Source organism: Mus caroli, chromosome 6 (genome assembly GCF_900094665.2).
Source record: "Mus caroli chromosome 6, CAROLI_EIJ_v1.1, whole genome shotgun sequence".
Lineage (NCBI taxonomy): Eukaryota > Metazoa > Chordata > Mammalia > Rodentia > Muridae > Mus > Mus caroli.
The window spans coordinates 241,744-255,728 of NC_034575.1; the positions used below are offsets into that span (position 1 = coordinate 241,744).

The 13,985-nt window shown below is 35.3% G+C and overlaps 1 protein-coding gene across 2 annotated transcripts in view; it reads right to left on the reverse strand.

The window, feature by feature from the left end:
- Positions 1-13,985, reverse strand: part of Calcr (calcitonin receptor) — a 76,269-nt gene that overhangs the window by 13,079 nt on the left and 49,205 nt on the right. For both annotated transcript variants that reach the window (XM_021165088.2, XM_021165087.2), the window contains exons 7-9: positions 12,610-12,722; positions 9,446-9,537; positions 6,529-6,655 (exon numbers count right to left, since the gene is read on the reverse strand). In XM_021165088.2, coding sequence (XP_021020747.1) covers positions 6,529-6,655; positions 9,446-9,537; positions 12,610-12,722 — 332 coding nt within the window. The remainder of the gene's footprint in view (positions 1-6,528; positions 6,656-9,445; positions 9,538-12,609; positions 12,723-13,985) is intronic.

A 13,985-nucleotide genomic window follows, 5' to 3' on the forward strand; every position in this document is an offset into this window, starting at 1 on the left:
AAAAAAAAAAAAAAACCACCCAGGAGTGGGAAGTTGTGTTTATTTGATCAAGGGAGGATGAATCAATAATTCAGTTTCTAAATATTTAACTTGACGTGTGGAAAGACATTTTTGAAAGATTCCACGCAGCAAAGATATGTGGTCTATGTTGATTCAATGTTTAGGCTAATTTTAAAATTAAATTAAATTTAACATCTAGGTTCCATGTTGAGTGAACCTACAGTTGCCATTAATATATAACTATTTCATCACATATGTTGGACTCCTCCACTACTATCCTAAGGACTTGCATCCAATAATATTCAGAGAGAGGTGTGTAACAGATTCTTATACAATTTAAATGAATATGGCTCTATATATGACTCATAATATTGCTCAATTGAGTGTTTCAACTCTTAATTAATATTATTATTTAGTACATAAACCAGAATTGCTTATTCAAGAGTGGATACAGTCTTCCTGGCCTTTTATTTTAATTAAATATTACTGAAATTCTTGAGAATATTTGTAGACATCAGGATATATCTTAGGGGGTCAGGCTGCTGACATCCATAGAAAATGTATAATGTTGAGCTAAACTCTCCTAAACTGAATTTTTATGTCATTTGCATTGTGGGTCTTTGTCATGTCCCCCTTAGTGTCCAGAAAGGGTACCTTTTGATGATGGCTCTCTCTAGACAAAATACTCAAAAAATCTTGTTACTTGTCTCCTGGGTTCCCATTGGAAGAGTTGTTTTACTTTGCCCAGCATTTTAAAAAAATGGTATGTGTAGGTTCCATTGGACACACACAGAAACTCTTTAGTAATCAATACTTAACCCAATTTTCTAGTTCCTGTCACTAAGTAACAGTGTATTGATGTTTCACTATTCGTTATTTATCCTTCATAATGCTTGAAACATTGTTGTCCCTTTAAGCTTCATTTTGTCTCTGGCAGTTCTTTGTTGTATCTTCTTGGTATTTATAATATCTGTATTTTAAATTTTTATGTATTTGGCTTACATGGTCTTGGGACTATTCATACCTCCCTGATATTTTATGTATCTTCTTCAGATTGGACAGTTACTCTTGGTTAACCATTGATTTTGCTGAATCTTTCCTTGTGGCCTCCAATCTGCAAATAAGCTAATCTAATTTAACTTATTTACATTTCAGGACTTTTGGTTCTAGAATTTCCATCTAGTTCATTTTTAGTAATTTCAACTTTTTGGTTAAGATTTTTATCTTTCTATTCACTCACAACTTTTAGCATAGTTATAGTGACTACTCCATAGTTTGATCATTTTAACATCTGGGTAACTAAGAGTTGATCTTAATTCTATTTTCTTTCTTGTATAGCCTAGGCAGGTCTACCACTCATGGTAATTTTTCTGCCTAGTCTCCTGAATGTTAGGGTTACAGGAATGAGCCTCCAAATATGTCTGTATTTTCTCTTGACAATGGGCCATAGTTTCTAATTTTTTAAAAAAATATCTCATATTTTTGAACAATTTCTAGATACCATAATTATTGGGAAGTTGTAGAGTCTAGATTCTGTTGTATTCCTTTGAATTTTTCTTATTTTGTTTGTTTGAATAGGTACTTTACATGGCTAAATCCGAGTTCCCAGTTGAACTGTTGATACCTTAAATCTCAGCACCTTAAATTAAATCTTATTTAGATTTAATTATACTCTTAGTTTCCTTTGAACATATATGATCAGATGGCATCAAACATATATATATATATATGTGTGTGTGTGTATGTATATACATATACATACATGTTTATGTATATGTATGTATGTGTGTATATATATATATATATATATATATATATATATATATGCATATACACGGAGCTTCAGCTCCTCAACTTTCAGAGAAGAATACCCTTTCATTTTAGGGCACTAAAATTGCCCTATTCTAATAATATGCAATAGAGGAGCAACTTAGTCGTCACCATTTTCTCTTAAATCAGTCATATAATATGTAATATTATGTGAGGATTATCATGGCTGGGTAAGCATGAACCAAATTTTAAAGGAACATTTTTTTCCCCACAAAACTGGTTTTGCCATTTAAGTAAAATGAAGAGTAGTAGGCCCGGGTTGACTACCCATTACAGGACAATTTCATAGCAGCATTCCTCTTTATTGCCCCAGCAAGTAGGTTTATTTTCAGTTCATATTTTCATAGGAAACTGAAATAGGTAAGTCTTGTCTGGTTTAATCCACTGTGAACTTTTCATTCCAGCCTTTCCCTCAGTCACTACTTCCATGGTCTCTCTTGTACCAGCAGCCCTTCACTGGGCAGGAGCAGCCATTTGCACCCTGGACTTTACAACCCACAGTGTCTGGATTCTGAGCACACTTTCAAGTTGATTGTTCTGTAGTCTCCCAGAATGGCACTGCAGTATAGTCTGGTGGCTCAACTGTCATGGACATGTGAGCGTCATGCCATTCTTGAGTTTGGGACTCTTTGTCTTACTGAGCTAAGAGGCTATAAGAATTGTCTCAGCCTTTGAGGTGCAAAGTGCCAAGGTTCCCAGTGAAAACCAATCTCCCTGTATTGTCCCTTTTAGAGCCAGATAGAAAGTTCAGATAGACATCACGTTCTAGAAAAATGACAAGTATCCCGGCAGCTTTGTTTAGATGCAACAAGAACAGTGCTTTTAAAGCTGCCTTATGGAGATCACTGAGTGAACAGATAGAACAAGAAAAGTGAAAATTTGGATATTATGGAAATGAAATGCTTAAATGAAAATGGGCAATTTTCATATCACTCAGTAAACTGAGGATCTATTCAGCCCTTATTTATGGCATGAGTTATTTTGAACTTAACTTGAAAAAATAGAAGAAAGTGAAGGAATAAGATTCTCATCTTGGGTAATAGAGGTAAGATTAAGCCTACCAAAAAAAAAAAAAAAAAACCCTTTGGAGGAGCAGAGAGCCACAGAGATTCACCACTGTTGAGAGGGCTGTTCTGTGCCCTTTTTTACCCTCACAACTAAATGAAAGCTCTTACAAGAGTAGCAAAGCCACATTGGTACATATGAGATGAGGTGGCCTCTGTTATCAAGAACTGATTTTTTTCTTTTTAGTATATTCCCCAATTATTGGGCAGAAAAGTTTTGTGACTCTTGGATATTTAGTGAATTGAAGTAGAAAAACATATCACTTCTCACCTTTAGTATACTTAGGAGAGAAAAATATCACTGAAAATTAAGTATTGTGTTTTTGTTTAAAGGAGACAGAGTCCATATGACATTTAGAAATGGAAAGTGTACTAGTGAACTAGCTTTTATTTAATTTTATGACTATGGCTATAGTGTTCACATTATATTTCAATAAATATTTGTAGATTACTAAAAATTACATTTTCAGAAAGTTCTTTTCTGTTGTGTTTTCTTTTCTACTCTTATTTATTTGTTTGTTTGTTTGTTTGTTTTCTTCCTTGTCTTGGTTTTTTTATGGTGAGGCAGAACCTTGGTTTCATATAATTTGGGTTCTTCAAATCACTGCATTGCAATAACATTAAATGCATGATTTTGCATATGACTCAGTAGTGTTGAGAACATGTTTCTCAGCCTTTGGTTTCTGGTTAGGCTGTCTCATTAGACAAGGAGAACTTTTCTCCCAAGAAAGATGGAACTTGGGGGGGGGGTGTTGAATTTTCCTTGTTCTCAGCTCTTCCCTCTATACTCAATTCTATGGCAATAGAGGAAATATCTTTTTTCCTCACAACTAAATGATAGGGTCTACTATTATCCTCAGAGATAATATTCTGGATGGGAAAAGATCCTCATGAAACTAGGCTTTCCTGAATGCACTTGCTGTAGATTATACCCTCTCAAGGCGAGAGAACACAAATTTCACATTGTATCTTCCAGAGATGGTAATAGCTTCAAGGACCAGAAACATTTCAAATGTGCCTGCTTATGAGAATTCCTGAAGCAGTTCTGCTTCCCCAGAGTGAGTAGTCCTATGACACTTATTTATGGAGGATCAGAATTAATGAATTCTTGCTGAGAAGCTGTAACTATTCAAATAGAGAATGTAAGTGAAGCAAATCCCTTAATTTCTTTCTTCTGGGAAAAGGGTAGGCTGAGGAGTTTACAAGCATGAGTTAACTTTTGGAATTGCAATCATTTACTGTTAGTCTGTACTATTTATGATTTGGTGAGAAGTTTGGTTGCCATACTTCCTCTCAGGGATGAAACAGACATTTGGAAGTGTGAAATAGAACACGTTATGAGAACGTCTTAAAACCAGGCAAAATCTTTTTTTTGTTATTCTCATTTGATGGATACATTTCCACCAGTTCCTATAATTTAGTAGTAAACTTTGTAATAGTGTAGTGAATTTGACTTTTTAGTCTGTTTCAAGATGATAACAAGGTCAGCAAGATCTCATAAACTGTGAGGATTCTTTTTGCTAGTAACAGGAGGGGAGCAAGCTGAGCAGATGGGAGAAAATCTATTTGTGAGCATAAGTACTCTGTGACTGAGCACCAATCCCAGGACAGTGTGGTTGATTATTCAGTGACTGAAGTGCAACCCTTTCATGAAAAAGCTCTGACAGAAGCTTCTGAGAGGAACTTAGTGCATTGCTTATACTTCGATGGCTAATTACTGAGAATCCTTGCAATGGATGAGACTGTTGTTTCTTTTTCTTTTTCTTTTCAAGAACATAAGGAAATAGTAGATCATCAAGAATATAGAAAAGAGAGATAGGATTGAGTGAGATTGGGCCATCTTGAGTCCTATCTCCAAGTACTCATAATAGAAAAGAAATTTGCCTACACAGAACTTTGGTTTCCTAACATTAAAAATAAGGTAATATCCACTTCTCTCTGGGGATGCTGTTAGTGTTAAATTAAATGAGATTAATTTTCTTTCAATCAGTTGTCATTTAAAAAGAAAAAAGTCATCAAGGAAAACCCATTTGGTTACATAATTCTTCAGGTAAGACAAGATTTTGTGTCCATTAGCATGGATTTTAAAGAAGAATCATAATGATTTTATGAATAAATTCAAATGGCAAAAGTGTGGATTTCATAAGAAACCAAATTAAGCAGAAGCTTAATTTGCTATTCCACTGCTATGCCACTGTTATGCCGGATGATGCTCTGGGCAGACTTCATGCATTTTTGTCATTGAGTTGGCAGAACTGCCAAATGCCAGATTTGAAAGATGAGGCTATCTACAGATGCTTGTATAATACAGTTAAGCAGAGAAACAAAAGTTAAAATATGCCCTGGCCAGTCCTGTGAGCTAGATAGCTGCAGCCTCTGCTTTCTGGTTCCCTCTCCTCCCAACCCGTTGTCCTCCCAGATACTTTTAAACATCTCTCTATAGCTGCTGAGGCTTCCTTGAACTCTAGTTTCTAGATTCAGCTCAGTTAATGGGACCCCCTACACAAACTAGCCGATGAGAATGAATTACGAGAAAACAAACCCCCCACCCACACCCCGCCCTTTGTGAGTTTGTCCCAGGCTGGTTGTGTCTGGAGACAGAAGTCACGAGTCTCTGAAGTTCAATCCTCATCATACCACTTCACTGGCATGAGGGTCCATCTTTCCCTCGTGTGCACTCAGGGGTAAGGGTGGTGACAGTTCCCACTGCATTGTCCACATATGTGTGTTATGATGAAAAATATGCATCTGTCAATGTTTCAGAACAAACATGATCAAATATTGGCAATGTCATATGCAAGGTTTTACAGGCAAAATTACAACATTAGACTGTTTCCTTAACTAACTTTATAGCAACTGACCTTCAGCATCATGGGAATAGCAACTAGCTATTATTTCTATTTACCCAGTTGGCTAAAGTGTAGCCACATCTAGAAACTAATATGAGAAGAGAAATCTTAGAGAAAAAGAAAGAAAGTTGAAGGCAAGCATGAATTATTGTAAGCAACCCTCAGAACAATTCTGACAAAATGAATTCACTGTAGTTCTTGGCAAATGACTTCAGTTCTTCTCAACAATACATAGAAGGATGGTGCAGAAGGCATGAACTTCATGAATGTTTGTTTTGTTGACCTTAGGTTCTTTTTATTTCCTATGTTAATATGGATCTTTTCCAAGGCATACCAACATAGAACCCAGCCATATGTGTATGATTCATCTGGGTAAATGCACAAGTGCACACAGCTAAGGGAATTGCAAATGCTGATGCTGGAAGCATTAGAATGAAAATCAGTGGCCAACTGGACTTTATTGTGGAACATTGGTACAGTATGACTAATATTATCTGTATTCCCAAGAGGTACTCAATATTTTCCCCATAGATATTAATAGATCACTAAAATTGATAAGTTATTGGGTAGCCATAAGTACATGCATTATTACACAATTTTCACCCATTTAACATGTAGCAATTATTTTAAGAACCACTAATAGGCTTTCTTAATGCAAAAATCAACTACAGAAGTCAATGTGATTATGCTTTAAACCACTGGTTAAGTCAACAATTAGAATCATGCTATCTTTAGGTACTGTGAACTTTACAATAAAGTTAAAATCAAAGTCAGATAGTACTTACAGGATCCCGCCGCACCAGATCTCCATTGGGCACAACCTCAACCAGGTGGATGATGATAATAATAGAGTTCAGAATATAAGTAAGGAACATGTGCTTGTGCAAGGTCACCCTCTGGCAGCTAAGGTTCCTGGGAAAAAATAACATGAAAGCATTAAGGGTTGTTACACGATAAACTTGGAGAGATAGTTTAATACTTCAGATTTTTAGAGGAAAGCTTTAAAATTCATTTTCCAGTAGCATTTCATGGTTTTTGTTTCTCATGGTGGCTTCCAATAACAAATGTAAGAGATTGAAAGTTATTTTTAATGGCAATACATTCTTTTGCTTGGCTAAACCATTGCCTACCTTGTGTGTACTGGGCTTCTCTACTTCATTAACTTGTACATTTGTGCTAATGTTAATGTTCACATGAAAATAGAGGTTTGAATACCCCAAAAATTCAATGAAAAGTCATCAGATATAGTAAGGTCTTATATGACAGGGAAAGCGATACATTTGCATTCAGTACAGGTTTTCATACTTAAGGAATTCCTCTTGCTATTTGTAAACCATGCTATATGTTTCTCTCCCTCTTCATAGCTCTGCCTTGCTGTATAAATGCTGTGTTATAAGATGGCCAATGGTTATCTTTGCAATTGGTCATATCAGTGTGGAAAAAGAAGATATCAATATCTTTTTAATATTATTATTGATATTATCAATAATTTATGATATTATCAATTGAATGGTCTTCCTGTATGATCAGGAAAACATCCAGAGAAGCATAATGATGAATACTGCACAAGGCAAAGTCACTTCTTAATACAATATGCAAATATGGCAGGGAATAACAATTAGTTTTATTGATATTTCTTCCAGATGTCCCAATGGAATCCTGCTTTTAAATGGCTCCATGACGATCTATGTTATTTGTCTGTTTTGTTTTTCCCCTGCTACTTATCTCTGAGCCAAGGCTACATTTATTATTTTATGTGGTTAGAACTGTGGGGAATTTTTATTCTTTTACTTTTCTGTTTTTTTTTTTATTATTGGAAAATAACTCAAAGGTAGACTTTTAGCATCATGCTTTTAATCAAAGCTGTTGTGAGTCATGATGATTTATTTATTTACCATGGTGAAGAGCAATTGAGAAATGAACAGACATTCCAAAATTAATCATGTGATGTGATTACTCTGCTGTGTTCTGATCATTATAATTGAAAACACTCTCCTAATTCTTGTAATTAATTCTCCATGTCTTGTTGCTTTATCGTCCCTTCTTCTGTTAAACCTTTGTGGAAGTGGCTTATTGATGATTCATTTATGTCATTTACTGTTCACTTAAAATTGCTTAGGTGTAATACTTAATAAATATAAGAATTGTGAGCATGATACAGAAGAAAACCTAAAAGGATCAAGGAAGAGTAGTCATTGTGCTCAGGATGTGTTTGTAGGTAATTAGTCTCCCTTGGGGTTAATTGTATTTAGTATCATCAAGAAAATATTTCAATAAAAATCAACTTAGGATTCTCTTATACTATGAGTCATTATATATTTAATGACATGTAACATACTTTAAGCATGGAGGATTAGATGTATTTAAAACTCAAGAAAAACTCTTAATTTATATCATTCCCCAGCCATTAGTAGTACCAACAGTAATGGTTATAATAACAATGATTATTATGTCAAATACTTACATTGCATTTGTTTTATGGCAGTTAATAATCTAAGTATTATCTGATTATAAGTAATCAAATTATTTCTACTTAATTCTTTTTAGTTTCTAATGTATTACTTAACTGTGGTGTCTCTATAAAGAACATACATGCGGTATATGTTAAATTTATACTTGTAAATATAGGTAAAACAGCTAGTGAGGCATAAATTATGAGTGATTTATTTATTTATTTATTTATTTATTTATTTATTTATTTATTTATTTATTTTCGAGAGAGGGTTTCTCTGTACAGCCCTGGCTGTCCTGGAACTCACTTTGTAGACCAGGCTGACCTCGAACTCAGAAATCCACCTGCTTCTGCATCCCAAGTGCTGGGATTAAAGGCGTGCGCCACCACTGCCGGGCTGAGTGCTTTATTTTGATAAAGACTCACTGTATGCATAATGCTTCTAACTTATTTTTATTCGATCCATGTGTGAACATATTCCTGTGTGGGGATGACTTGAGGGTACAACCATGCATGAGTGTGGAGACTGGATACCATATTGGGGTCTTTTTGGGTTGTTCTTTACTTTCTGAGACATTGCCTCTCATTGAACCTTGAGCTTGCCATTTCAATGTGATTGTCTGGGCCCTGAGCCCCTAGTACCCATCTTTCTCTTACTGATTTCTCCACAGCTAGGGTTACAGACAAGCTATGCCTAGCTTTTAAACAGGTGCTGCGAGTCTGTACTCTTTCATGGTAAGCACTTTACTCATGAGCCCTCTCTCCAGCCCCAAGAGTTTTTAACTCATGATTTTAATGTAAATAGTTGCATTTGAACTTGAGGACTTGTGAGTGAAAGAAAATGGAGATACTTTCTCATCAGCCCAGGATGGAACCATAGCTGGGGTAAAAGAGACTTTTACTGTAAGACCACATGGTTCTTATGGGTTCGCCGAATTACTACAGGAAGGAGGCATGTAGTCGTTGAAGATGACTCAGGTAGAGTTAAAAGTATATTTATCTAATATAGGTTTTCTTGATAATTTATCATGCTGAGTACCCCATGTTCCTACAATCCCTGTAACTGTACTCTTTTAAGATTCACTGCTATTTGTGTAAGTTGAATTTGGTAATAACATTAATAATAATAATACATGAAGGATAGCTCTTCTCTTCAAGAATTTTCCTTATGATATTGTCTTGCTGAGAACCAGACACAAAATAAAGCTGATACTAGAATAAAAAATAAGTGGTATTTTCAATGTACTTACTTGAAAATCCAGAAAATCAGCATGGAAGCAACCAAAGCAGCAATCGACAAGGAGTGACCCACAAGAGCCAGGTAATAAAGGACGTACGCATTCTAGAAGAAAGAGTTGGAAAATCTTGTAAGTAGATGAACAAAAGCTTCAATTTCTCTCTCTCTCTCTTCTCTCTCTCTCTTTCTGTCTTTCTTTTTATTGGTTATTTTATTTATTTGCATTTCAAATGTCCCCCTTCCTGGTTTCTCCTCCACAAACTCCCTATACCATGCCCACTCCCCTTTGCCTCTGTGAGGGTGCTCCCCAACTCTAAGAATAAATTAATAAATGTTTACCCCTTGAAAATACATCTTAAAATTATAACAACTATTACAGTGGATGAAATTATTCTTCTATATAGAGGTGTATATAGAAATAAAGTAAGCCATTTTCAAAACACAAAACTCCTTGAGATGAATATCATTCAAAATATCAAAGGAGTAATTTTAAGTACATTAAAATGTATTGTCCCTAATTATAACAGGCAATCCACACAGGTTTTAAGTCCTGGGGTCCTGTTATCTGCAACAGTTTGATCTAATCCATTGAAGTGAAGATGAATAGTCTTTGGAGATTCTTCTGACCCCTGACACTTTGAGTAACAAGGAGAGACAAGAGAGGTAAATAGCTCAAAATTCAAGAAGATATACCTTTATATACCAATTTAAATAAAATTGGAAAATATCATTAGTATTTTCTTGGCTGACTCTAAAGGATATCTTCCTTCATAAATTCACATCATAGTTTCTTTTTCTTGGCCATCCACCATCTTTCTTTTTCTCGTAATATAATTTTATCATATAAAAAGAAGAGGTTGATCCACTCATTTCTCTCTCTGTCTCTGACCTTGCCTCTCTCTCGATCTTAACATCTTGACTCAAGATTTTAAAGTTAATGTTACTTAGTCACTGTTGTTAGTTATAGAAGTGTATATAAGTATATATCTGCTTCTGATGGAGTTTGTTTCATTTATGTTTTCATTAATGAAGATACTATGTGCATATTTTGCAGATATAAATTTTCATCTATGGACTTTTGCTCTGACATTCCTACAAGTATTTGTTAGGTCTTCATATGAACAAAATGGAATGGAGGTAAATATAATAGAGGTAAGGTGGATAATTTCTATGACTTCTTAGCAATAAATGTTACATCTATGTATTTTGATTATCTTAATTATTGTTAATTGCCCCAAGGAGGGATGTGATTAAATAATTTTGCTGAATCTTGTCAAAGCATGTGGAAGTCTTTATGTGTATAATTATTTGTGCTAAAAAATGCTGCTGTTTTAGACATTAGGGATTTTAAATAAATTAGCCAATTTCTTTTGAACAGTGTCCACTGTGCAGTTGACTTGGTGACTACACACACACCACAGAACCATGTTGTTCTGAATTTTACTTTACTACTGTCCTTCTCCTAACAACACTTCCCATCCTTACAGGCGATGTCAATGATGTGGGAACAGCTGTTCTGTAAAAATAGTGGATAAAAACTCAAGATAGCGTTTTAGCAGGGAGGGGAGGGATTCGGAGGCTTTTTATGAAAACTAATGATCAACTCCTATTTTTTTCTCCCAGGAATATAGCTTCTAAAAATATATATGTAACTTATGTCTGACTCATTTTATAATAAAACCACATGTGGCTTAATTCATATTCTGCAAAGTACTCTGTTTTAAATGGATAGTTATTCTTCTGAAATAAAACTGTCTAAATGTATACAATTAAATTAGCAGTTCATGATTTAGCCACCATCTTTTGTCATTCTCAAGACTCAGAAGTTTGGGGTACTTTAAAATTAAAGACTACACTGATTTATTCAAATTCATTTGGATTACATTTACATGAAGAACTCATGAAAAGAATTTTAACTATCATATCAGGGGAACACTTTTTTCCTCACAAGTGGCCAGAGTGTCTGAGGAGGTCAAACACAACAGCACTGAGAATTATCTATTTAGACTTGCATTGCCCTTTACACTCTAATGAGAATACTTGTCCTTTTCTATATGAGCCTAATTAACATGCACTCATGAAGTTTCCTACACAGTCATGGCACTTCTCTGAGACTTCATTAAATGAATAGACATACATAGATATATATCTATGATGCAGGATAGCTAAGAAATTTGTTATGAGCCCACTAGCTTTGATTACCTCATCTGTTCTTGTGACAAGGTGGTCCACCAGTCACCTGGTCTTTACTTAGCTTGGTTATATTGCTGTGATTTGTTTCAGTTTTAATAAAGGAAAACATTCATCTACTTTTAAACTTTTCAACAGCAAAACAAAGCATAAAATGCTTTTAGTTTCTGACTCGGTAATTACTTAATGCACAGGCCTCCCTTTGAAGGAAATGACTGCACATGTTAGAACTAAGAGGATAGTTCAGAGATGCTCTTTATAGATAAATATTGATGTTATTTCTTCCAGCTATGAGGGTAAGGGAGTTGGTGGTAGATTTAATAATCTTTCAGATTTTTAATATAGTTAAAGACAAAATAGTATTTGTTTCCTTACTCAATAAACTTAAATAAACATTCTTTAACCCTAGAACATTACATACATTTCATAGCCTGTAAGGGCACAGGTATTAATAAATAAGAGTAGACACCTCTGAAAATTATCTAAAGTGCCCTCACTATATCAATGGGATGATGGGAGGCTCTATCCCACCCAGTAGTAAAACTAAGGTCTTATCCAACTGGGTCACTAAGAGAGGGTAGCTTTAGCTGGTTGCTGTCTGATAATTAGAGGCTCTGGAACTCTCCCAGGGGGAGAAAGATATTAATGAGTTCTTTAAAATGCTGCCTAACTTCTGGCACTAAGGACATCCCATTATCTGCTCTGTGGAGAGCAGTCATATTTGGCGTGATTGCACATTCAAACAGAAGTATTGATGCTGAGCACCAACAATAAAGGAAATGTTATTTTCTCTAATACCCTTCAGAAACCCTATTTCCTTACATAAAAAAAATGTCGTTTTTTTTTTAGTTATGTCGGTTGTATGTCAGTAGTTTAGTTGTTTTTTTTTTGTGATTTGGGGTAGCAGATATTTTACAGTTTTACATCCATTTTCATGCATAAATAGTGGCATTCTTATCCAATACAGAGATTTGAAATAGAACTTACTTGCAGCTTCTCAGAAGTGAAAGCGTTGCACAGAGTATAGTTGGACCAGGTCCGGTTGCTGTCAGGGTGTCTAAACCATTCTCCATTTTCATCACAGTATTTTGAAACCTTTTCTGTTAGTGGAACAAAATGGTAACACATTAGTACATCAAATCCCAACAAGAAAAGTCATGGCTTGAAGCTTACAGGCCGTGCCTGAGAGTGAATCACACCATAGAACTTAAACGTAGAGAGAACATGAAGCATTTTGTCACTTAGACATTTAAGGCTGAAAGAGTCATTCCAAGTGCTGGGCTTCTCAGACCTCCATGGTAACCATTCCTGTTCACACTGTACATGACTCCAGGGCAGTATTCTTCTTCAGAATTCCAATACTGACACAAACTTTTTCACTATTTGTTTCCGTGTAGTATACGTGTGTTTACATGTTCCTATATATGTGCAGTTGTGTGTAGAGGCCAGGGTAGATGTGTTTGGGGATTTCTACAATTGTTTTCCACCTTAAGTTTTGAGAAAGCATCTCTGAGACAAAGAACCTAGAGCGCACCAATTTGGCTAATTAACCTGGATGGAACCTTTTGCCTCTACCTTCCCAGAATTGGGATTTAGGTTTGTGCCCTTGTGCCCAGATTTTATATGGCTGCTGGGGAACAAACTCTTGCTTTCATAGATTTGTTCACTAAGACTTCCCAGTCAGCCCTCACCATCTGTCTTTTATCAAGCATTTCTTCAAAAATGAACTTCTGGCATTTCATTGGAGTATTTTTGTGTTATTTGGATGTAACCTTATGTCAACAAAATTGTAAAGAATTGAAATGTGTTGAAAAAAGACACATTTAAGATGTTTTTTGTTAGAAGTGAATTTGTCTTAAGCAAAGATGGCTCCATCTAAAAACTAGACTAAAAAGATGGATCTATGACTGGAAATCTCTCCTTTGCTTATCAAGACCATGCCTTTTAGTCAATATTTATAGCTTCTTTGGCAAGAGCCCATTGCTACTTTTGAACTGACATAGTAGACCTCAATTGTTGGACAGGTTTTTGTGCCAGTCAAGTCACCTTTAAGGCAATGGCAGATTAAGATAAGCGAGGCACCACGTGTTGGGGAGAGGTGATAAAGGCCTGAAGGAATCTCATTATAGAGCCTTTGGTTCCAGTTTACAGGAATGTAGCTCAGAGTTAGGGCACCATACAAAACCGGCTCTTTCTATGTCATCCTTTAGAATAGAATGAGATTTCTAGGCATGCTTGGCCAATGCTGACATTTATTTTATTTTGCATTGGTTTAAAAAGCATCCCTTGTAATTATACTTTGATTATCTCTATTGTTCTGGGTTGTGGTTTTGGCTTCAGTAATAAGTGAGAAATTCCCTTGA